At 47.1% G+C, this 25942-nt stretch overlaps 3 protein-coding genes across 6 annotated transcripts; 1 reads left to right on the top strand and 2 right to left on the bottom strand.

Annotated features, from left to right (window-relative positions):
• The first annotated feature begins 241 nt into the window (after nucleotides 1-241).
• On the top strand, nucleotides 242-2777 carry LOC125250438 (zinc finger protein 830-like). The gene is made up of 2 exons (XM_048163012.1): nucleotides 242-681; nucleotides 1458-2777. Exons 1-2 carry the CDS (start codon nucleotides 309-311, stop codon nucleotides 2108-2110), a joined length of 1026 nt encoding a protein of 341 aa, XP_048018969.1. The 5' UTR covers nucleotides 242-308; the 3' UTR covers nucleotides 2111-2777.
• A 1178-nt stretch (nucleotides 2778-3955) lies between these two features.
• On the bottom strand, nucleotides 3956-10511 carry LOC125250436 (EF-hand calcium-binding domain-containing protein 14-like). The gene is made up of 10 exons (XM_048163010.1): nucleotides 10118-10511; nucleotides 8763-8908; nucleotides 8107-8252; nucleotides 7791-7889; nucleotides 7561-7671; nucleotides 7043-7090; nucleotides 5588-5743; nucleotides 5428-5467; nucleotides 5263-5352; nucleotides 3956-4940 (listed from the first exon to the last, which is right to left on the bottom strand). Exons 1-10 carry the CDS (start codon nucleotides 10294-10296, stop codon nucleotides 4831-4833), a joined length of 1125 nt encoding a protein of 374 aa, XP_048018967.1. The 5' UTR covers nucleotides 10297-10511; the 3' UTR covers nucleotides 3956-4830.
• Nucleotides 10512-12631: 2120 nt separating this feature from the next.
• Nucleotides 12632-25863, bottom strand: LOC125250434 (SUN domain-containing ossification factor-like). Of its 4 annotated transcripts, XM_048163006.1 has the most exons (24): nucleotides 25268-25863; nucleotides 25007-25060; nucleotides 24780-24834; nucleotides 24488-24597; nucleotides 23784-23879; nucleotides 23557-23659; nucleotides 23183-23276; nucleotides 23008-23117; nucleotides 22800-22867; nucleotides 22295-22402; nucleotides 22084-22189; nucleotides 21971-21991; nucleotides 21625-21680; nucleotides 21329-21411; nucleotides 21175-21240; nucleotides 21021-21086; nucleotides 20855-20921; nucleotides 16663-17661; nucleotides 15716-15803; nucleotides 15476-15580; nucleotides 14688-14821; nucleotides 13521-13606; nucleotides 13362-13420; nucleotides 12634-13254 (listed from the first exon to the last, which is right to left on the bottom strand). In XM_048163006.1, the coding sequence occupies exons 2-24, from the start codon at nucleotides 25012-25014 to the stop codon at nucleotides 12919-12921; spliced, it is 3024 nt and encodes a 1007-aa protein (XP_048018963.1). In that variant the 5' UTR covers nucleotides 25015-25060; nucleotides 25268-25863; the 3' UTR covers nucleotides 12634-12918. The 4 variants fall into 4 exon arrangements, with proteins under 4 accessions (XP_048018960.1, XP_048018963.1, XP_048018961.1 ...); XM_048163003.1 differs by lacking the exon at nucleotides 25007-25060 and having other exon boundaries at nucleotides 12632-13254; XM_048163004.1 differs by lacking the exon at nucleotides 25007-25060 and having other exon boundaries at nucleotides 23784-23863; nucleotides 24487-24597.
• Nucleotides 25864-25942: the final 79 nt, after the last annotated feature.

Here is a 25942-nt window from a genome sequence, read left to right on the forward strand (position 1 = left end):
TCACGTGATGCTTGTTACTTTCCTCAGCGCTGGTCAGGACGGACCAATCCTGGATCAGCTTGAACCTTTTTCCGCTCCTCTTCATCACTGAGGATGATGATCTATTTAATTTATATCATCTATTTACTTTATTTAAACATTTTATAGACTCTGAGGCAGATATGACACGTTTTTATGAACGACACGCAAACGCTCACATGTTGAATGTATCGCAGATGACTGAAGGTTTATAGCGCCGCCTGGAGGTCGAGCTCCTAACAGAGCGTCGCCCGAGAATCACGTCATTGTCCCGCGACGAGCCTGCGAAGATGGCTTCGTTACAGAAGGGGAAGAAAGTGGTAAATCAAGACGATTTACGGCGGTTAATGAGGGAGAAGAAGCGGTCGACGGAGCGGGAGAAGCGCGTGGAATCGCCGTACGCCAAATACAACAGTGTGGGTCAGCTGAGCTGCGCGCTGTGCAACGCGCCCGTCAAATCCGCGCTGCTGTGGCAGACTCACGTGCTGGGAAAACAACACAAGGACAGAGTCAGCGAGCTGAAGAACAGAGACAGCACTCCGACACCTGCTCCTTCATCATCATCATCATCATCATCATCGCTGAAGAGAGGCGCGCCGGAGCCCGTGTGTTCTTCATCCTCCTCATCCTCAGGGAAAAGAGCCAAGAGTCACACCACTGCAGGTGCGACACCATCACAACAACAACAATAATAGTCACATTTATACTGTACATTCATTCATGTATTCAGTCACGCGAGCGTCAGTGTCTTCAGGGAGTCAGATGTTCCTCCACATTCATATGTTTGACACGCTTTTATCAAAAGCTTCTCACAAGTGAAGCACGAGAAGTTTCAGACATGGTTAGAATCAGATGAAACAGGGAAATAGTGAGAGTAGAGAATGTTTTCCCAGCAAGATACAGTTAAACTCTCCATAAAATCTCTTTAAGTGGAATATTATACTATTTATTATAATGAATTATCTGTCCACATTATTTTCTTTAATCAGAATAACTTGTCTGGACAGATTTAGGAAGATCATTCACCAGGAGCAGCACTAGTTTACACGTGTGAAGTGTAAATCAGTTTCATACCCACTTCTGTTTACACCAGTGTTTTGATCCGTATCGGTCAGTTCAGCACTGGATTCAGGTGTAAACGCTCCGAGACGCTGTTCAGATGTTTGTCCAGCAGGTGAAAACACTTAATCTCAGCGCAGATCATGTTCACACTGCAGTTCAATTCAGTTCAGTTCTCAGTCTTTAATCCTGTTCTGTTCACACTCACTTCTACAACTGAATTAACCACATTTACAGACACTGCAGTCTGTGCGAGGCCTTTGATAACTCCATAAACTGGAGTGCTTTATGAGTGACGGAGGTTCTGATCAGACGTCTTTCAGGTGATTGACCTGTGTGTGTGTGTGTGTGTGTGCGTGTGTGCGTGTGTGTGTGCGCAGGTGCAGCCGCGGGACAGCCGGAGCAGACGGCCGTATCTTCCCGTCAGTCAGCAGGTCTCGGGCTCCTCGTCGGACACTATGATGATGATGATGATGAAGACACCAGCAGTGCAGCTCCAGCTGAGGAGCCGGTCCCGGCCGCCGGCCTCCCTGCGGATTTCTTCGACAGCAGCGTCTCCGCCGCGCCGCCGGCCGTCTCTCACTCCGGCTCCGTGTCCAAAGCCGAGGACGGGGACGAGACGGCGCCGGAGAAGAAGGACAACACGGCCGAAGCTTTACCCGAGGGCTTCTTCGACGATCCGGTGCGCGACGCCAAAGTGCGTAACGTGGACACGCCCCGAGATCACATGGACCGTGAGTGGGAGGAGTTCCAGAAGGAGATGCGGCAGGTGAACACCGCGTCCGACGCCATCGTAGCTGAAGACGACGAGGAAGGGCGGCTGGAGCGGCAGATTGATGAGATCGACGAGCAGATCCAGTGCTTTCGCCGCGTGGAGGTATTACGCGCCAAACAGGAAGTAGTGAAGAGCGCGCTGAGGAGAGAGAGACGGCAGCGGGACGAGCCGCGGTCGGCCGGCGGCGAGGAGGAGGATGAGGAAGAGCTGATGCACGTGCTGACGCAGGACTGGAGGGCCAAAGGAGCGCTGGCGTGATCAAACACACGTTACCTGCTGAAGAACTCATTTCTGACCTGTTTCTCTGGAGTGATGATGATGATGAAGATGATGATGATGTGTGTTCATACAGAGACTCGTTAAATCAGAAGCAGTGTGAACTGTCTATAAAGCACAGCAGCTTCAGAGTTTGTACATGTTTGATTGTTCCTGCACAAATCTTTAATAATCCTCTGATGTCCTTCAGTTACCGTGTTATTATTGTTTAACTCTTTATTCACAATACACATCTTTACACGACTCATGTTTGTTTAAGACTGCAATGCCTAATAAAAGCAGACTTGAGCAGATGATAGGATAGTTCTCTTACAGAGACGATATAATCAAGATTTCTGCTGTGCATCGAATGGTTAGGCAGGATATATATATAATCTCTGAACCCATTCAGCTGCACACAATTTGAAGATCATTTGCGATGTACAGATTTCTCATCTGGAAGAGAGACGTACATGTTCGTCCTCTGAATCACATACACAGATTAGAGAAATGATATTAAGATCAAATGTAGGATGTTTTCTACACATTTTATTAAAGAAACCCCTGGAGCCAAGGAAGATTGTGAAGTTTCAGGCTGTAGGTTTGCGTCTGTATGGTCTGGGATAAAAAGGTTTTATATAGATCTAAATAAAGTGATGGAAGCTGTTAAGAGTCTGTTGAGGACACGTTCTTCCTCTGTGATGATGATGATGATGGTTACAGCGCTCATGAGAGCCAGACCGATGATGAGCAGATATCTGACATGAACACGAGGCCTGTGAGGCAGTGATGAAGATGATCATATATGAGCTCTTATAATCACTCCTGTTCATTGCAGAAAAAGAACGTTTGAATACCAATAAATGTATTTGCATCTGTTAACACTTTCCCCGTGATGCACACAAGGGTCTAATGATGGAATATTTTTCACTTTGACTCCAGAAATTGTCTTATCAGTTTTTTAAACTATAAATCTGAACTAGTGTTCAATCATTAGGGGGTTTTCTCCATCACATGACTTAAAGACCATTTCATTTCATCAAAGAAACAGTAAAAGCTTCATGAGTTGTAAGTGGAAAACTCACCTTACTTCTTGTTCCAGATTTATTTTGTGTTCTTCCCTATTTGCAACATCTAAAACATGGCAAGCAATAAGCAGTACAGCTGAAACATAAGATGTTTCTGATTCTGACGAACCACAGCTTCTCGAGATCCACACGAGCTTCTCGAGATCCACACGAGCTTCACGAGATCCACACGAGCTTCTCGAGATCCACACGAGCTTCACGAGATCCACACGAGCTTCACGAGATCCACACGAGCTTCTCGAGATCCACACGAGCTTCACGAGATCCACACGAGCTTCTCGAGATCCACACGAGCTTCACGAGATCCACACGAGCTTCTCGAGATCCACACGAGCTTCTCGAGATCCACACGAGCTTCACGAGATCCACACGAGCTTCTCGAGATCCACACGAGCTTCACGAGATCCACACGAGCTTCTCGAGATCCACACGAGCTTCACGAGATCCACACGAGCTTCTCGAGATCCACACGAGCTTCACGAGATCCACACGAGCTTCTCGAGATCCACACGAGCTTCACGAGATCCACACGAGCTTCACGAGATCCACACGAGCTTCTCGAGATCCACACGAGCTTCACGAGATCCACACGAGCTTCTCGAGATCCACACGAGCTTCTCGAGATCCACACGAGCTTCTCGAGATCCACACGAGCTTCACGAGATCCACACGAGCTTCACGAGATCCACACGAGCTTCTCGAGATCCACACGAGCTTCACGGGATTCTTGATGCTCAATGATAAAGAAACAGACGGACACTTCAATAAAATCAGCTTTTATTCATGTTACGTTAAAGAGAACATGCAGTGCAAACTCACCAGATGCCATTTCATCATCATCATCATCATCATCATCTTCCTACTGCTTAAAATTAGTTTCTGACATAGAAATGTCCAATTCTACAATATTTACACCTTTTATAAAGCGACAGCAGAGTCTGAGAGACTTTATTTTCAAGCAACTGGAGAACAAAACTAGAGCAGCGCCTGCGAGGCCTTCAGTCTGCAGACACACACACACACTCACACACACACACTCACACACACACACACACACACACACACTATTGTGCTGAACATACTTTAAATTAAAACCTACATCTGATCAAACAAGTAGCTGAGTGCATGGATTATATTATCATAAATATCTGATTACATCCACTAAAGCAATCATATTATTGCTAATCTGACAGTTTAAACTCTTCATTGCCCTCAGTTCATACAGAGACAGACACTTGTGTAAATATATGAGTGAATCTCAGTAAATCACGTCCAGGTTCAGCAGAAGTCACGGGAGTTTGTCGGAGGAAATAAACATGTGACCGTGAGTGAATTCATCAGATCTTCTGACGGGCGTCTGCGGTCGTTTTCATCACGACTGTAATAATTTACTGCGTTACACCGGAAAACAAAGACTTCAAATCAGCAGTACAACGAAAACTAGCATGTTTGATTTTGGGCAGATTCAGGATCAAATACAGTGAAGAACACGTTCATGCTCCGGCACACTGGATCTGATCCCGGCAGGACTGAGATTCACTCTAATCTGAGATGAGTCAGCTGATCAATCCTGTCCGTCACATGAAGGATTTCCAGCTGCTTCACAGAAACCAAACACTCGGAGCGAGTCTGAGGTCAGTCGCGGTGGATCAGCGGCTCCTCCGGCGGGTCCGTCTGGTCCCGGTCCGACCCGAACGCCTCCTGCAGGCCTGGAGCCGGACGGTCCCGCAGCAGCCGCTCCACATCTGACAGCGAGAGAACAAGATTCAGACGCCAGTGTTGACCTTTAACCCCAGAATCAACAGAGAAACTGACACAACACAGACTTCCTCACGGACATCTGGAGATTCTGACGGGAACCATGAGCTCCACATTTCAGGAGAGATATAAAAATAAATGAATGAATCTCATTTTTACCAATATATGTCCATGACTCTGTGTATGTAATGTTGATGAGTTTAGTATATTTACACACGTCAGTTCCAGTGTCACTCCTTCAGTGGACGTCTGTGACGTGTAAAGTATCATGTGACGCAGTTACTATGACAACACGAGCAGCTTATGCACCTGTCACAGACTCGGTCCTGCTGGAGGGCGGCGGTCCTCTTCTGAAGCGTCTGCGGGACGCGGCCCTGGGGCGGCGGGGCGGGGGGGAACCTGAAACACACAGGCTTGTGATCAGTCAGGTGATCAGGTGAGCGTCAACTCAAGCGTGACTGAACCGATACACACCTGCGTCCGTCTGGAGCTGATGAGCGGCCGGAGCCGTCCACTGCAGAGAGAGAGAGAGAGAGCTGAGGGATGAGCGGCGTGTGTGTGTGTGTGTGTGTGTGTGTGTGTGTGTGTGAGAGAGAGTGTGTGTGAGAGAGAGAGAGTGTGTGTGAGGTCTCACCGTGTCACCTGACTCGCTCCGCTCCAGCACAGACACCCAGCGGCTCAGGTTGGACAGCATGAAGTGGACGCTCTGGATCTGCTCGCGGCACCAGGACTGATGGAGCAGCAGAGAGCCGTTCACCTCGCTCACCCCGTCCTGAAGATCCTGCACATCCTGCCACACCAGCATCACACACAACTGCATTATGGGTAACGCCAGCACAGGCCTGATGAGTGTCAGACACCGTGTCCTAACCAGACCCCAGCGACGGGCAGTTTCACGCGTTCACACTTAATAATAATCAGAGTAAGAGAGTGTGTTTGGGCACTGTCGAGTTCAGTCGGCTACATACACACACCTCGTCTCCTGGACAAAATAAATCACAAATCACAGCCAATCAGAAGAGCGTGTGGGCGGAGTCAAATTTAGCAGCTGGGTGAGAATATAGCTGCAGTTTAGACTGTCTGAATCTGTGTGAGTTTGGAGAGGGTGAAGGAGGCGGCTGTGTTCAGTCTGAATCACTCTCTCACAACACGCCCAGATCCATCATGTGTTCGCTGAGTGGGCGGCAGTGAGCGTTTACACTAAACATGCGGCGGGTCACATGACGTGATCAGATCACCTGTGAACACCTTCAAACATCAGTAATGAGAGAGAGCAGGTGCGTCGAACACAACTCTCAGCTGGGCAGAAACATGAACATGTGGGAGGAAGTCCACTCCTGATGAACCGATGAACAGGACTTCCTGTAAACCGTTTATCATGTGTTAGATGTAATAATTTAAGAAAAGCTTCTTTATTTTGGAAGTGTTTAAAGTATCGTATCGTCACAGCGCTGTGCTTATATTTCTATACCTCTATTTTAGGTTTCTCCATTTTACTTTTCCCTTGACCTTTTTAAAGCAATATTTACTTATTTGAAGGTCACATGCTGATGTTTTAACGTAATATTTACTTATAAATATTATTGATATCAGCCATTAAGTTCTTACCGTGACCCTACAGGAGACGAGGGGTTTGGAGATCTGTTTTTCAATAATCATGTTTTTAGTAGTTCAGGAGTGAATCTCCTCATGACTCCAGCGGTGTGTCTGAACATGTTAATGTTGACGTCAGTGATGTCACGTACACAGACGCTCAATCAGACGGTTCTCTTCTTTGAAAATCGCACACACACACACACCGCAGTTTAAAATGGTTTGCGAGTCGTTTGGTGTCCGTCACACATCAGGTGTGAGTCCTCTATATCCAGATGTCATCTTTTCCCCCAGCGTAAAAAAGATGAGCAATTTCTGTAGTTCTGAATCGTGAAAAGAATCTGTTCAACTCGACTAACCTCACGCTCAGTTCAGAATCACACAACTGAATATGACTTCATATGCTGCGGATAAGAACCAGTTCTCAGGTGTGTGTGTGTGTGTGTGTGTGTGTGTGTTGTGTGTGTGTGTGTGTGTGTGTGTGTGTGTGTGTTACCTGTTTAAGTGCTGCCCAGCTGCTGTCGTTCACTGGTTTCACTCCGCTCTTCATGGTCAGAAGGTGAGGTCAGGCCATGTAAAACAAGGACACATGAACACAGTCACTCTCACAGCAGCAGACACTGATCTGAGGCACAAACATCAAAACAACATGATCTCCAGCAACGATATAAAATAGCGCGTTGATTTTGGTCACTATGTTTCCTAAAGGCAGCGTCGTTACGTTTGTTCTCGGGTACGAGAGACTCTTAAAGGGATTATTCACCCGTTCTGTCCTCATTTATCCTCATGTCACTCAAACCTGCTTCAGATGAGCACAACAGAAGAATGAGCAATGACTTCCACTGTACTGAGAAACACACACTCTTCTGAACACATCTTCTGTTTGTGTTTGTCTGAGGAAGTCACACGGGTTTGGAAGGACGACTGAAGGATGTTTAACAGCGTCTCTGATTTAAACACAGAGTTGGACGGTGAAAACTGTCCTGAGGTGTTGACGGTGTAAGCGTGTCGTACCGTGCTGTCCTTCAGCTGATCTGCTCCTGTTCTTCGCTCTTCCACCACAGCCTGTATCAAGGTGACGTCGTGCTGGAGGCTGGTGACGGTGCTGCCGATGGAGGCCACGCTCTGCACACACACACACACACACACACACACACACACACACACACACACACACACACACACACACACTGTGAGACACGACTCTTTACATGCGCTGGAGATCCAGATGAACAGCAGCAAACCTTCTGCAGCTCCTCCACACTCCTGGGAAGAGCGATGAGGTCCGACGCGGATTTGATGTTGGCCTTCAGATGATTGACAGCTGAATCCAGAGCGCTGAGCTGCAGGAGACACACACATCGGTCACATGACACCGCTGTGCTGATCAATGAGCTCCGAGACGATTATTACTGATCGTCATCATTCGAGATAAACACAATAATGGTGCAGTTTAAATTTCAACAACATTTTACCATTCGGTCCATAAAGCACATTAGCTCACAGTGTGACGCAGGAAATCAGTCATTTGTACGAGAGTTAATGACGTTCATCGCTGACCTTCTGATTGACCTCCGTCAGGTTGGACCAGAGTCGGGTCAGGCCTCGCTCTCCGCTCTCCATGTCGTCCAGCTTCATCTGTTTGGCCTTCAGCTCCTCGCTGAGCTTCAGGATCTCGTGTGACGACAGCTTCTGGCTGCTCTCCACTGTCACACATCATCAACAACATCACCGACAGGAAACATCTTCACACTCCTGCTCACGTCTGGGACACTCTAACAGAAACGTTCTCTCAACGTTATGAGCAAACGTTAGTAGAATGTTTCGTTCAAATAATCTGATCTTCAATAATGTTCTCAAAACATTCAACACAAAAACAATCGTTCACGGAGCGTTTTCCTGAAACCTTTTAGTTGGATGTTAGTTAGGTGTTTGTTACAGAACGTTCAGAGAACATTCAGAAATAACATTGTCATAATTTGAATGCTAACGTTAGCAAAACATTCTTAGAACATATTCTTTGCACATATAGTACCTGCTCTATATGAAGGTGTTCGATGAATGATATTTCTGTAATAATGTGAGTGAAGGGATGGTTGAGCATCAGTCTGATCTCGTGTGTGTGTGTGTGTGTGTGTGTGTGTGTGTGTGTGTGTGTGTGTGTGTGTGTGTGTGTGTGTGTGTGTGTGTGTGCGGTCGGTCGGATGAGGACGTACTGGTGCGGATCTTCTCCTTCATGGAGTCCAGGTCCTCTTTGAGGGCGATCTGCATCCAGATGAGTCCGGCGCAGGCCATGACGCACGCGGCCAGCAGGATGAAGACACACAGCGGGTAACAGAGCGAGCAGCACTGCACTGAGCTCCTGCACACACACACACACACACACACACACACACACACACACACACACACACACACACCAGTGTCATTACATGCTTAGAGTAATTTTCATTTGAAAGTGAACTAATCCTTGAATTATTCTAGCTGGATCACTGAGCCGTCGTGTGTCGCTGACTGTGTTCATCTGCACTCTCACTGAGATTATGATGAATGCTGATTAAACTTTACCTCATGTAAACAATATTTAATCAAACTGATCTGATTAAGTTCATCATAGCAGCCAAAATGTGCCGTATGCTGATTTTAAGGCCAGTATGTAAAGACTTCAATGGGATCTCCTGAACAAACACTGATGATATTAATAATCAAAGGCATGGCGTTATTGTTCATGTAATGCAGTATTGATGATTGAAAACACTGAAATTAAGACATTTTTGACACGCCCCCGAATAATCCAATACACCCATAGAGATGTGTTTTGCGTGTGACGTCAGTAGATGAAATTCAGTGGCCAGTAAGACCGACTGTATGTGAGATCATGTGAGTATATGTGAGTAAACTTTACTCTGATGACTGACACAATCACAGTCAGCATCAGCAGCAACTCTCTCTTCTACTTCCTCAATAAATCAGGTCATGTGACTGAGGAATGTCACCTGCAGATCTTCCAATGAAACACATGAATCTAGAGGATCTTCACTGAAAGAATGGATCTTAAAATGCCACAGTTTCTTCAGTCCTGCCCTGATGAAGCTCCTGCACACCACAGACACTGATAACTGCTTCATCTTCTGTTCAGGTTTCTCTGAAGCTCCTCTTCATCCATTGGTTCTCCAGCATCTTCTGTAAGATGTTCAGATCCGCTGACACTGAGGGACTGATGCTCGGGAGGGAACATGAAGCTTCAGTTATTTCTGTCTCTTGAGGACTAGAGGTCAGTATCTGTCACGCTTCACCAGGGCAGGACTGAAGAAACACGAGATGTTTACAACCCTCAGATTCACCCAACTGAATAAAGCATGTCTGTGAAGCGATCAGTACCAGTGTATGATCAATATATCATCAGTATCAGTTTATGATCAATATATCATCTGTATCAGTTTATGATCAATATATCATCAGTATCAGTTTATGATCAATATATCATCTGTATCAGTTTATGATCAATATATCATCAGTATCAGTTTATGATCAGTATCAGTATATTATGATTACATTAAAACACACTCACTTCCCGAACAGGCCGGTGCGGCCGCCGCTGAACTCCTGCTCCTCGGACCCGGACTCGGACTCGCTCTCGGGCGGCTCGGTCCGCAGCAGCCGGTGTTTGCTCTTCCTCCTGCTGCTGTCGCTCAGGCCGATCAGCGCGTTCAGCTCCTTCCTCTTCTTCATCTTCTTCTGAGGGCTCATCGCGTCACACACCGACCGCTCGAGCGTCAGCGACCCGATGGTCAGCTGGAGTGTGTGTGTCACATCCACCGGTCAGTCTTCAGCGGATTAACTCTTTATTCGGACACTGAGGAGCGCGAGCGTTAGCATTAGCGTTAGCTTTAGCTCAGTGTGCGGTCACGCGCTGTCCATCATATCAAACGCGTTTGTTCACAGAACCGCCTCAACTTCACTCATTATCACTCATTATCATCATTATCATCATAATCATGATGCTGCAGTAAGAAATAATCGCCGAATGTCGCTATAATGTTTATAATAGTGCTCGCGGCGACGCTACGGAAATCCTTCAGTAGTTTGACGAACCGCTCGTGTCAGTCTGAATATGATGTCATAACACTAATATTACATCACAGATATGAATTATAGCTCAAGAATCAGAGCAGATCTTTTTCTCTTCAGAATGAACATGATAATCCATCCGATCCTGACAGGAAGTGATTCTGATTGGAGGAACACAAGAGGGCGTGTCAGTGGGCGACTGACGTCATCAGACGGTGACGCTCTCGTCCTCCAGGCGGCGCTCTAGCCACCTTTGAGTGGCACTTCCGGTTTGGGGGAATATATATCAAATAGTTTTCAGAGGAAACCAAAAGACAGCGTTTAATTAAAGCTGAAGAAGAAGATGTGTGTTTTTGAATCATGGAGGTCATCTTATATGCACAATGTGTCAGTTTTTGAGCCATAAGTTTAATTTATAACACATGGCATTGCCTTTATAGGCCGAGGCGTTCCTGCAGCACAAGACAGTGAGAAACCCTTTTCCAAACAGAGAGAAGAGCACTGATTATGAGTACGCCTGTGTCTTTCTCCACAGCTGCAGTCAGATCGAGGAGTGTGATGGTCGCGGCTCGTGTGATGTGTGGAGGAAGAGCTCTGGCACACTGTTCCAGCTGAGCATCGCCACAGCTGACCTGAGTATTGCTGCTGACCCTGTCCATCCCTTACGACCACATCTTCTGATCTACTTCCAGCAGGATAACACACGTCAAAGCTCAAATCATCTCCTGAACGTGAAGTGAGTTCACTGCAGTGATCGTTCACACCGGAGAGTTTCCCGTCCCGACACCTGGAGTCATCCTCAGCAGTGAGGCTCCAGTGACAGTCATTCAGGAAACGAGAGGCGGCATCTTTCAGCGCTTGAGAGCAGAGAATACTGCTAATCTTTTAAGATTTTGATAACTTATTCATTTACTTGCCAGTTTTTTATCATTCAGATTCGGCTGGTGTTTAATAACACATTTTTCTGTGGTGTGAAACTCAGAACACAGATTTAATGTTGCTTTACTCAGACTTTAAAGCAGTTCTGAAGGCGAAAGGGGTCCAGACGGTGCTAGCCAACAAAGTGTCCGCTGAGAGTATATGATGATTATTAGTGAAATACTCACATATCCAAGCTGAAAAAAGTAATTTGTCAGAATACACTATAAATATAAAATCAAAGCAGCAGTTCAATTATTTCTGTTTTATTAATGATTGTCTGAAAGTGGCACATTATTAGAAAAGAATAATGCCAAACTGTATAAACCTGAAGAGAGACGCTGAAGAGTTCAACTTCCAGAGTGACCAGTCAACTGGATCAGCAGCGGCCGGTCAGTGTGTCCAGTGCGGGAGTGTGCAGATCAGTGCAGTGTGGGTCAGTAACCAGTGCGGGCTGGATCAGCAGCGGCCGGTCAGTGTGTCCAGTGCGGGTCAGTGTGCAGAGTGCGGGTCAGTGTGTCCAGTGCGGGTGTGGGTCAGTGTAGTGCGGGTCACCAGTGCGGGTCAGACCCTAGCGGGTCAGTGTGTCCAGTGCGGGTCAGTGTGTCCAGTGCGGGTCAGACCCTAGCGGGTCAGTGTGTCCAGTGCGGGTCAGACCCTAGCGGGTCAGTGTGTCCAGTGCGGGTCAGTGTGTCCAGTGCGGGTCAGACCCTAGCGGGTCAGTGTGCACCCGGGTCAGTGTAGCGGGTCAGACCCTAGCAGTGTGTCCAGTGCGGGTCAGTAACCAGTGCGGGTCAGACCCTAGCGGGTCAGTGTGTAGTGCGGGCGGGTCAGTGTGTCCAGCGGGTCAGTGTGCGGGTCAGTGTGGGTGTGTCCAGTGCGGGTCAGACCCTAGCGGGTCAGTGTGTCTAGTGCGGGTCAGACCCTAGCGGGTCAGTGGTCCAGTCGGGTTAGAGTGCGGGTCAGCAGATAGTCCAGTGTGGGTCAGTGTGTCGGGTCAGTGTGGGTCAGTGTGTCCAGTGTGGGTCAGTGTGTCCAGTGCGGGTCAGTATGTCCAGTGCGGGTCAGACACCAGAGTGTGTCCACGGGTCAGTGGGTCAGTGTGTCCAGTGCGGGTCAGTGTGTGGGTCAGTGTGTCCAGTGCGGGTCAGACCCTAGCGGGTCAGTGTGTCTAGTGCGGGTCAGACCCTAGCGGGTCAGTGTGTCCAGTGCGGGTCAGTGTGCGGGTCAGTGTGTCCAGTGTGGGTCAGTGTGTCCAGTGTGGGTCAGTGTGTCCAGTGCGGGTCAGTATGTCCAGTGCGGGTCAGACACCAGTGGGTCAGTGTGTCCAGTGCGGGTCAGTGTGTGGGTCAGTGTGTCCAGTGCGGGTTAGACACCAGTGGGTCAGTGTGTCCAGTGCGGGTCAGTGTGTGGGTCAGTGTGTCCAGTGCGGGTCAGATTATACGGGACGCTGCGCTGCGGAGGCTGATGCAGCTGTTCTGTGTTTTTCTGCCGTCTGCTCTGTGTCCAGCTTCTCGGCGCCGGTATCGTCTCACACAGACGCGTGCAGCTGGTGATTCCACAGAACAGCGTCTCGTCAGAATGCGAGGAGCCCTCGGATCCGTCCGACATCACGTCTCTGACCTCCTGAGGGCCGATGGTGCTCTGAGGAATCACACGAGTGACCGGCGGAGCGGCTCGAGTCTCTGGACTCCTGCTGAGCTTCAGCTTATGCTTCTTCTGCAAGAAAGACAGACGAACAGTGATTATTTCCTCAACGATAAACGCTATGAAAGCTTTCTGGGTTTTACTGCAGTCTACAGCACCGCATCATCGAGTCATCGTACTTTTCTACTAACTGGACTCTGTTTCCACTGCTTCCGGGTCAGGGTTTCCTCTGCACCTCCTGAAATAAAGAGCAACAGCAGCAGTGTTTTACTGATCCCTGAAAAACACACATGATGTGAGGAATCACTGAATCCCTGACATGTGGGTCATGATCTGACCTTCAGGCGTCTGGAGGGACGAGAGCGAGGGCGGATCAGAGGCTCTGCGTCTCAGCATCACCGGCTCTTCTTCAGACAGCAGCTCTCTGGAAACAGGCATGAGCTGGGTTAACACAACAACACAACACACCACACTACACAACACAACACAACACAACACACAACACAACACACTACACAACACACCACAACACAACACACAACACAACACACTACACAACACACCACACTACACAACACAACACACTACACAACACAACACACAACACAACACACTACACAACACACCACACTACACAACACAACACAACACAACACACAACACAACACACTACACAACAGATGTAAATGAAGATGAATGAAGATGTTTGTGTCTCAGAGTACGATTTTAAGATGTGTGAGGAATGTAATGCCAGCTCAGACTACACAATATTTTTGTCAGATTATACGATTTTGTCGTCCACTGTGAGACTACACGAGCTGAAATAATCAAATCAGCAGCACTTCTCTGCACTCCTGATGCTCCATACGGATCTGTTCCTCCCTGATCTGTTACTGTTAAACTCAAAGGGCAAACAAAGTATTATGAATGCACAGAATATTCCAGGTCTTCTGACAGTATATTAGCTGACAGAAACTCTTCGCTCCGTCACGTCACGTGTGTGTTCGGCCTGAAGGGTAAACTCAGTTCAGGATGTGTCCATTATTGTGTGCAGTCTGAACATAACGGCCGTGCTGTACTCATGTGGCGTGTGTTGGTGATGCTGTGGAGCAGAGGACGGACTGAAACTCGGACAGATGGTAAAGCCTGATGTTCAGCTGTTGAACACACTCTATCTCTGCTCTTTCTGCTGGGATCATGATCATGATCTGTATCCTGTCATCATCGTTTGACAGGATACAGAAGTGCGTTCGTGTCGCTCTGAACGGCAGCCTTTCATACGGTTCTTCACAAACATAATCAATGTTTAGCCTACATCATATCTGATGATTTATTAAGTACTCCAAAGAAACTTTATTGTGTGTATATATTTATGCACATGTATCGTTCTTTAGCGTTGACATGCTCAGGTTTCTCCGTTAGCCCATTTCCCATCATCTCAGAGAGGCTGACGGGCCGTCATACACACACGTGGGAGTCACATGACCCGTGTGACGTCTCCTCACCTCTCAGGGCAGCAGGATCTGTGCGTGTCGAGCGCTGGACTCTCACACATCTGACGGTAGTTGACACAGATCAGCAGCGCGAGCAGCACACAGAGGACCAGACACAGCAGGATGTAGCTCTGCCTGTCAGACACCTGCAGAACATCATCATCATCATCATCATCATCATCATGAGCTCAAAGCCGGCAGCAGTAGCTCACAGCTCTGTTCATGGTGTAATTCCTGCAGTTTATCAGAAATGATCAGCTGGTAACTGTGAAAATTCAGTTATTATCATCATTCTGAGAATCTGCAGATATTTTCAGCGATAATTTCTTCTGGTATATTTGAGTTAGCAGAGAATCTCTGATCTCTTCTCTCCTCGTCTCAAACTTTTAGAAGTTTAAGTTTACTATAAAAGCAAATGTACTGTACTAAACATGTTACATTTTATACAAAACATGTATTTTTTTAGTCTAAAATCAAAGCCATGTCTAATCAAGTTGTCACAAAAATCGAGGTTCCTGCCATCGACTGAAATGTTTATACATTTCTATCACACTATCAGAATGTCACTAACCCTAACCTGAAAATAATCTTCAGAACCACATGGCACACAATACGCTAGCTTAATATCATTTAATAACCCATCGTAGCATGTGTAATACAGTCACACTGCTTCGAGTGAGTAATGTGGACTGAAAACAGCTTCATTCGCTGATATCGGTGGATCTCTGATACAGATGTGAAACAGGACAGAAGGTGTTTCGTCACTGTAAACGGATGGAGAACAGGTGATGAATGAGTACCTCCTGCTGTAGATGACTCACGCTGACAGACAGGCCGAGGACGAGTTGTGTCACGTTCTCCAGCTGAGCCTGCAGCACCTGGATGGAGTCCGTCTGCCTCTGGTCCTGAGACACACACACACACACACACACACACACACACACACACACACACACACACACACACACACACGAGTCAGTCTCATGTGAATCTCTTGGGACTAATGCATTAGATCTGGTCTGGAGTTCGTCTCTGCTGACCTGCTCCTCGGCCGTTCTGGAGGTGTTCTGCAGCTTGATGATGGTTTTGTTGAAGGCTCTCTGCATCTCCTCCACCTGCTTCCTGTACCTGCACACACAACACAAACACGGCCAGAACAATCAGTCTCAGTGTGACCAAAGTCTCCTTCCACCATCACAATACAGATTCATGTGCTCAACATCCCCAACATTTTAGATACCAGTGAAACTGAACGATTCTCCAGAACTCTCCAGGTAATACAATAAGAACAAAAGAAACTTAATCGTTTGGGTGAGCGAAACCAACAAAACCGAGTGTGAAGACTTTTATGTGAATACTCGCCCAAAACGGGTCTTGTGACACAACGTTGTGTGTCTTTCACTGTTGAGGCGCACATCGGTGTTCTTGTTATTTTTTCAGGGTCATGATGACATGAGGAATCACATTTTCTTTGATATTTTGTCATAAGACGTCACTGAACCATAAAATACTGTTTCCTCCTCACTGCAAAAAGAGCAGACTCGTTTTCTACTTCCTGCAGAATGAGGGTGGAAAATAATAATGTTTGCCAATATATGTCTGTTTTTTTGTGCACAAAAACCCTTTAAGCAGTCTTATTCACTGAAAGCTGTGTGTATTTACATACTGCGCTATAACTGTAAACTCATTCTCGTCATGTCTGGCTCTGAGGCTCTGAGGCTCCGCCTTCTTTGAGGTGAGAATCTCCTTCAGTTAACGCTTTAACTGCTGTTGTCTCAGTTTTGTTGTGTGTTTATTTTGTTATTGAGAGGAAAGAGCGCAGCACATATTTACATATTCATCTGAGCGTGGGCGGTGTCGGGATGTTCACTAACAGTATATCGCTGCTCAGGTACTTCAAACTTCTTGAGTGAAGAATGAAACTGAAGTTGACCTTTATCTCTCTGGCTCTTGCTCACTAACAGCGGCTGGTGTTGGCTGGACTCACCTCTGGCTCAGCTGCTCCAGGTAGCGTCCGCTGAGAGACATGTTCATCTCCAGAGCCTTGATGCGATTGTTGAGCCTCATGAAAACAGACTCTTTCTGACTGGAGCCGTGCGCGGGCGCCTCGCTGGAGTTGAGCGTTTCGCCGTAGATCTCCGAGGAGGGCTGCTCCATGTTAGCGCTGCCTTTATCGTCCACTAGCTCCTTGCTTTTGGCCTCGGCTGACTCTACGGGTCCATCTGAAGGGTGAGCGGCTTCGGCAGGAGTCAGCGTGACACTCGCTGCTTCATCCACAGGAGCGGACATGGACTGAGACTCATCTACTGGACTACTGGAAACAGCAGGAGTTGAAATGTCACTTTTAAGGCCAGATGTGGCCGAGATCTGTTCACGATCTACCTCATCTCCACTAGAGCGGGTCAAGAGGTCCGAGAGCGTCACGTGATCAGGATTCTGACCGGACTCAAGCAGACGATCAGTGCTCTGTGGAGGGAGCGTCGCTGTAAGGCACTCGCTGACGGACAGACGGTCAGTAGAAACCAGCAGATCTGAAGTCAGGCTCGGTGCGAGATCCCACACGACCGGCTGAAGCTCCAAACGGGCGTCTGGAGTGAGAATGACGGGACTCTCTGTGATTGTGCTCGTAGATGAGGCTTTTACAGCCGAACGAGAGTGCGATCGTGAGTCTGTCTTCCTCTTCTGAACAGAGCAGCGCTGCAGAAGGTACTCGTGAAGAGAGAAGATGTGTGATTCAGAGCGCACTGCGTTTACATTCACACGTCCGTTCTGCGGCTCTGTTTGGCCCAGTTCTGCCTCAGAGGACTGATCCGATTCATCCTCCACCTCAGGCAGCAGAGTGACGATCTGCTCTGCGTCCGGCTCGGTTCGGATGGGACTGTGTTCGGCGGGACGTGTTTCAGGGGTTGGAGCGTCTGTGTGTGTCGCTGATGTAATGCTGACGGTTTCTGTAACCCCAGTGACATCCAGCTGATCTTCCACTGCCCTGAATGGAAAAAGAAGGGAAATTATATGAATATGATATGAGGAACAGTGAAGAACAGTGAGGAACATGTGAGGAACAGGGAAGAACAGTGAGGAACAGGGAAGAACAGTGAAGAACAGGGAAGAACAGGGAAGAACAGTGCGGAACAGGGAAGAACAGTGAGGAACAGTGAGGAACAGGGAAGAACAGTGAGGAACATTGAAGAACAGTGAAGAACAGTGAGGAACAGTGAAGAACAGTGAGGAACAGTGAGGAACAGGGAAGAACAGGGAAGAACAGTGCGGAACAGGGAAGAACAGTGCGGGACAGGGAAGAACAGTGAGGAACAGTGAGGAACAGGGAAGAACAGTGAGGAACAGGGAAGAACAGTGAGGAACAGTGAGGAACAGTGAAGAACAGGGAAGAACAGGGAAGAACAGTGCGGAACAGGGAAGAACAGTGAGGAACAGTGAGGAACAGTGAGGAACAGGGAAGAACAGTGAGGAACAGTGAAGAACAGTGAGGAACAGGGAAGAACAGTGAGGAACATTGAAGAACAGTGAAGAACAGTGAGGAACAGTGAAGAACAGTGGAGAACAGTGAGGAACAGTGAGGAACAGTGAAGAACAGTGAAGAACAGTGAAGAACAGTGAGGAACAGTGAAGAACAGTGGAGAACAGTGAGGAACAGTGAGGAACAGTGAAGAACAGTGAGGAACAGTGAAGAACGTGAGGAACAGTGAGAACAGTGGAGAACAGTGAGGAACAGGGAAGAACAGTGAAGAACAGTGAGGAACAGTGAAGAACAGTGAAGAACGTGAGGAACAGTGAGGAACAGGGAAGAACAGTGAGGAACATTGAAGAACAGTGAAGAACAGTGAAGAACAGTGAGGAACAGTGAGGAACAGTGAAGAACAGTGAAGAACAGTGAGGAACAGTGAAGAACGTGAGGAACAGTGAGAAACAGTGGAGAACAGTGAGGAACAGTGAGGAACAGGGAAGAACAGTGAAGAACAGTGAGGAACAGTGAAGAACAGTGAAGAACGTGAGGAACAGTGAGGAACAGTGAGGAACAGTGAAGAACAGTGAGGAACATTGAAGAACAGTGAGGAACAGTGAGGAACATTGAAGAACAGTGAGGAACAGTGAGGAACAGTGAAGAATGTGAGGAACAGTGAGAAACAGTGAGGAACAGTGAGGAACAGTGAGGAACAGGGAAGAACAGTGAGGAACATTGAAGAACAGTGAAGAACAGTGAGGAACAGTGAAGAACAGTGAGGAACAGTGAGGAACAGTGAGAAACAGTGAGGAACAGTGAGGAACAGTGAGGAACAGTGAAGAACATGTGAGGAACAGTGAAGAACGTGAGGAACAGTGAAGAACATGTGAGGAACAGTGAGGAACAGTGAAGAACACGTGAGGAACAGTGAAGAACAGTGAAGAACAGTGAGGAACAGGGAAGAACAGTGAGGAACAGTGAAGAACGTGAGGAACAGGGAAGAACAGTGAGGAACAGTGAAGAACAGTGAGGAACAGGGAAGAACAGTGAGGAACAGTGAAGAACGTGAGGAACAGGGAAGAACAGTGAGGAACAGTGAAGAACAGTGAGGAACAGGGAAGAACAGTGAGGAACAGGGAAGAACAGTGAAGAACAGGGAAGAACAGTGAAGAACAGTGAAGAACAGTGAGGAACAGTGAAGAACAGTGAAGAACAGTGAGGAACAGGGAAGAACAGTGAGGAACAGTGAAGAATGTGAGGAACAGTGAGAAACAGTGAGGAACAGTGAGGAACAGTGAGGAACAGTGAGGAACAGGGAAGAACAGTGAGGAACATTGAAGAACAGTGAAGAACAGTGAGGAACAGTGAAGAACAGTGAGGAACAGTGAGGAACAGTGAGGAACAGTGAGAAACAGTGAGGAACAGTGAGGAACAGTGAAGAACATGTGAGGAACAGTGAAGAACGTGAGGAACAGTGAAGAACATGTGAGGAACAGTGAGGAACAGTGAAGAACACGTGAGGAACAGTGAAGAACAGTGAAGAACAGTGAGGAACAGGGAAGAACAGTGAGGAACAGTGAAGAACGTGAGGAACAGGGAAGAACAGTGAGGAACAGTGAAGAACAGTGAGGAACAGGGAAGAACAGTGAGGAACAGTGAAGAACGTGAGGAACAGGGAAGAACAGTGAGGAACAGTGAAGAACAGTGAGGAACAGTGAGGAACAGGGAAGAACAGTGAGGAACAGGGAAGAACAGTGAAGAACAGGGAAGAACAGTGAAGAACAGTGAAGAACAGTGAGGAACAGTGAAGAACAGTGAAGAACAGTGAGGAACAGGGAAGAACAGTGAGGAACAGTGAAGAATGTGAGGAACAGGGAAGAACAGTGAGGAACAGTGAAGAACAGTGAGGAACAGGGAAGAACAGTGAGGAACAGTGAAGAACACGTGAGGAACAGTGAAGAACAGTGAAGAACAGTGAAGAACAGGGAAGAACAGTGAAGAACAGTGAGGAACAGTGAAGAACAGTGAAGAACAGTGAGGAACATTGAAGAACAGTGAAGAACAGTGAGGAACATTGAAGAACAGTGAAGAACAGTGAGGAACATTGAAGAACAGTGAAGAACAGTGAGGAACAGTGAAGAACAGTGAAGAACAGTGAGGAACATTGAAGAACAGTGAAGAACAGTGAAGAACAGTGAGGAACATTGAAGAACAGTGAGGAACAGTGAGGAACATTGGAAAAACAGTGAAGAACATGTGAGGAACAGTGAAAAACGTGAGGAACAGTGAAGAACGTGAGGAACAGTGAAGATCAGTGAAGATCAGTGAGGAACAGTGAGGAACAGTGAAGAACAGTGAGGAACAGTGAAAAACAGTGAGGAACAGTGAGGAACAGTGAAGAACAGTGAGGAACAGAGAAAAACAGTGAAAAACAGTGAGGAACAGTGAGGAACAGTGAGGAACAGTGAAAAACAGTGAGGAACAGTGAAAAACAGTGAGGAACAGTGAAAAACAGTGAAGAACAGTGAAGAACAGTGAAGAGCAGTGAGGAACAGTGAGGAACAGTGAAGAACATGTGAGGAACAGTGAGGAACAGTGAAGAACATGTGATGGCTGCTGGACTGGATACAGGTCATTTCTCCTGGTCGCTTTCATGATTGCACACATTACAGCAGCTGCAGCATGACTGACTGACAGCGAGAGCACGGTCACGTACCCAGAGTGCATCGCTCCAGCAGGGAGAACCATGTCTGACGCGTTTACACCGTCAGTGGAAGAGTTTCCTGAAGAGCACAAACACAGTCTCATTCATACAGCTGTTCTAACTCATGAGAGAGGTGCTGAGCTGTCAGATGTCAGCAGGAAGTGATGTCAGAACAGACCTGCGCTCTCCGGGTGCCCTCCGAGCACATTGGCAGCGATGTTGTTCACCATGGTGAGAAGAGCGTCTGAAACACAAGACATCATCAGCGGTTCAGTGTCTGCAGGTTCAGGCTGGGATTGATGATCACATGATCACATTGATCACACACTGACCTTTGGCAGATCCGATCAGATTCTTGGAGGATTTGTCATCTACTGGCAGAAAGTCAGGCGGCTGATCTAAACATTCATCAAGAGAAAACACATGACCAACGAGACAGAGACAGAGCGCAAGCAGATCATTGGTCACTGCAGCCGCGAGTGTTACCGTAGTCATCGTGACTGTGTGTGTGTCTGTCTGACGGCTCCGAGTTCAGCTCATACTCCTCCATCATACTCGTGCCAAACACCCTTCAGAGAGAGAGAGATTAACATGACTGATAAATGTGGTGTGATTAATGGATGAACTGGTGAAGTATGGTGAGATCTGTTAGTTAAGCCTATGTTGACCTGACATGTCTTGCCTGAACTGTCAGTGTGTGTGTGTGTGTGTGTGTGCGCGTGTGTGTGTGTGTGTGTGCGTGTGTGTGTGTGTGTGTGTGTGTGCGTGTGTGTGTTATAGACCTGATCAGACTGAGAGGACAGAAGTGCTCAGAGCCGAAGTGCGACAGCAGCTCCACCTGCAAACAACAAACACTGATCATGTGTGTGAAGCTCCAAACACAGTGTTATCTGCAGACCTCACATGCTGTAACTAGAGAGAAATCAGAGCGATCACACGTTCAACACACACACACACACACATACACACACACACACGCTCACACACACACACACACACACTGGAGAATGATTTGAGAAAAGAGCTCTTGTGTGTGTGTGTGTGTGTGTGTGTGTGAGCGTGTGTGTGTGTGTATGTGTGTGTGTGTGCAGACAGCAAACCCAGCTCAAGCCGTTCACACACTCTAACCTTGATGTATCTGGTGAACATCTGATGCAGGAGAAGGAGAAGAGACAGAGAGAGCTGAGAGAAAGGCATGATGGGACTTTAGACACACACTAGTGTCGCTCGCTCTCGCTCACCTTGACGTATTTGGCGAACAGATGCTCATCCAGAGGGAAGCTCTGCACCGTCCGCTCGTCACGCGCGTGGAACGTCCCCAGCTTCACCCACTTCTTGTTTGGATATCTGAGTACAGACACGTCACAGATTACATCAAAACAGCATTACGTAACTTCATCAAATTAAAAAACAAAAACATTAAGGCTCTTTGATAAAGCCGAATCTGCTGACCTGTCACTGATTGACACCAGGAAGTCTTTGGGGTTTGAGGAAAAGATCTCAAAGTTGGCGATGTCCAGCTGCTTGACCTGAATGGGCTGACAGAGCTCGATGATGAACCTGTCGACACACACACACACACACACACACACACACACACACTCAGAGTGACCGCATACAGAGACCCCGCCCCCTCCTGAGATCCACCAATGACTGAAAATTTGATCACAGGAATAAATTACACTTTACTATATATTCACATAGAAAACAGCTGATTTACACTGGAATAATATTTCACTGTTTTTACTGTATTTTTGATCATAAATGCAGCCTTGAGCAGAAGAGACTCTTTCAGAATCATTAAAACATTGTAATTATTGCAATCTTTTGATCGCTGGTGGTGAATTTCACACAGCAAATATGATGGCAGAACTTGAGATCATCTTAAGAAAAACATCATGGGAACACACAACAATCTTCAGCTCTGTTGGGCGTCAGACACAGAAAACACTCTGACCAGATCTTGTTATTGCAGGGATTCAGCATGTACATGTCCATGTTCTCCATCAGGACAGCTGAGGTGCTCTGAAACACAAACACGGAGTGAAACGGATTCAGCACACTTATTCTCTTCAGTGAACTTCCTCACATAAGACTATAACTAACCCTACATACAGTGGAGTCACTAGATTAGTGTGGTCAGTGACGTGTCGAGAGACGAGTACCTTGGCCTCGGGGTTGGAGGACAGGATCTTGGCTCCACACTCCACCGAGGCGTAGTTGGTGATGGTCTGCTGCAGCTTCTTCCCGTCGGGAGCGTGAGGAGTCACCTGACCTGACGGACACAAACAGCCGTCAGCGAGAGCAGCGCCTCAGACGCTCCGGCAGAAAACTACTCACTCTTCTCCGTCTCCATCATGATCTTGGTCCATTCGTCGAAGGTGGGGATCTCCTGGTCAGGGCAGGGCACCGCAGGGTCCGTGTCGGAGGATCCCTGTCAGAAACAGCAGATCCAGAGGATGAGATTCACAGGGAGAACGGATCAGCTCTGAGCCGCTGATGAATCACTGTTCACACCAGATAACATACAGATCTAAACCTAGAGGAACTGCACTGACACCAGCAGGACACGCATCACGGCGTGAGCTCGTCGCTGAATTAAAGGAGACTGCATATTTTTACATCTTGGATTTATTATATGTTGAATTACGAAAAATGTTACAGGAAGAATCACATCGGCAGAGCTTCTGTCCGAGTCTTTGAGGAAGCGTCACCTGTTCTTTCAGGACGTGGGAGGCGTTGCTCCGTTTCCTAGTTTGGTCTTTGGCGGGTTTTCTCGTCTCACGGACACTGACGTTCTCTTGAACCGCTGGAAAACTTCAGACAGACACAGATGAAGAACACATAAAACACCTCAGATGGAGAACTTGTTTCTGGTTATTTCAGATTATTTCAGAGGCGTTCACAGCCCATGTGATCTGGTGTCACGTGACTTCAGTACCTGGGCAGCGTGGGGTCGAACGGCAGCTCTTCTGCAGCGTCACACGCGTCCGACACGAGACGGTCAGCAGAGCAGGAGTCTGAAGAGCCGCGATCCCTGAGAGAAACACCACACGTCATTCTCCAGAACGCTGAGCCACTATTGGCCGACTCCTGCTTCAGCGTCACACGCTGATCACATGATCAGCTTTGGCCAATAATGAGTGATAATTACACTGAACATAAACAACGTATGAGAATGACACAGAAGAGAAGAGATTGTTGAATAAAGTGGTTATTTTTGTTTCGTTTTTGCGCACAGAAAGTATTCTCGTCTCTTCGTAACATTAAGGTTGATCCACTGCAGTCACATGACTGTTTTAACGATGTCTTTAGTACCTTTCTGGACCTTGAAAGTGTTGATTATATTGCTGTCTATGGACGGATTTCATCAAAAATATCTTAATTTGTGTTCAGAAGATGATGAAGGTCTTACGGGTGTGGAACGACATGAGGGAGAGTAATTAATGACAGCGTGAACGAATCCTTTAAGACTTTTAATCCCAACATTCCCATCATTCAGCGGTAAACTTTTGTTCCTAGTCAGAAATGAGTTTCTTTGAATCTAAATTAGTGTTATTTCTACATTACATTCTACATGCGTTTGCTATCTTGATCCAAACTCCCTCGACTCCTGAAGGCTAACGAGTGAACGAGGAGACTGACCGGCCGGAGGATCCCGACACATGAGGACCGGCACTGACGGGAACGACGTCCGGGATCTGTGAGGAAGAGGAAGACTGTGACTCCACTTCACTGCTGCTGTCAATCACCAGCTGCCAACAGAACCACACACACACACACACACACACACACACCTGTAAGTCACTGCTGAATGAACACATACGAGTCTACATGACAGAGATGGACAGGAACACACGTGACATATACGACGCCACACAAACACGTCACATGACAGCAGACACGCGTGACAGCAGCTCTCTGGCGTGTTTCAGACCTGTGGATCCGTGTGTGTGTCCTCGTGTGGAGAGCTCAGGCCGTGTGCAGCACACCTGCGGAGGAACGAGACACACACCTCAGTTCATGATATCACCTTCACATCTGGAACTCTGTTAGACACATGACTTTGATTTTATAGCAATTTTAGAGTCAAATTATTTTGTACATATATATAAATATACTGTATATAAAGTGTAGTACAGTAAACATCTGTAACTAACACACATGTTCATGTTGTGAAGCTGCTTTCACTTCAGTGTCTCTGACCTCAGGTCTGTCCTGTCAATCAAAGTTCTTCATGAATCACACATGAACCTGATGACTGACATATTCATCTGCATTTACACTGAGCTCCGAATAATACCATGGTAAAGGTTCAGAAGAGCCCATGCTATTACTATGGTGTATTTGTTGGCTTATTACATAAACACATGTTTATAAAACACAACACTCAGATGAATAATAGTAGTACAGTATATAACGCACCAGAAACAGCAGCAGAGCAGCAGCAGCTGGATCTTCATCATCCACACATTATTCCGTCTTCTGGAGATCTGTCCTCACACACGAACGATAAACAATCGCGATTTCACGGTTTCTTGATCAGTGACGTCTGAGAAATCAATGAACTTTACACTTTCACCGCTTCTGAACACACACACGAGTTTCGTCTTACAGGAGACATTATTACTCTTAAAAGCGCAATCATTTAAATGTATTATCTACAAGATTCAGCGTCTGAAACACTGAGAGGATCTGCCTCAGCACCGTCTATAAAATAAAGTTTATAAAGAAGCGGATGATCCACCGATCTCGCGCGTGATTGGTCCATTCTAGCAGCGCTGAGAAAAGCAACGAGTATCACGTGACCGAGCAGTCCACGCGCTGCTTCATCGCCTGTGTGGAAAATGATCTACAGCTACATAATGACTCTAACAAACTTGAAATCACAGTCAGAGCCTAATGTAAATTGTAGAAATATTATTTCGATTCCACAGCAACTGTCCCGCGCATTTTAGACGATCTTTCGCTCTTCCTGTTTTCCTTCTTCGTTGGTTAATGGCGGGCTGACGTCACAGGCGCGCGCTGCCGTACGACAATCACAACATCAGCATTTTCCAATAAAGAAGAACAGAAATTAATTCTCAAAAATAGCAGCAT

Source organism: Megalobrama amblycephala, linkage group LG17, assembly GCF_018812025.1.
Source record: "Megalobrama amblycephala isolate DHTTF-2021 linkage group LG17, ASM1881202v1, whole genome shotgun sequence".
Lineage (NCBI taxonomy): Eukaryota > Metazoa > Chordata > Actinopteri > Cypriniformes > Xenocyprididae > Megalobrama > Megalobrama amblycephala.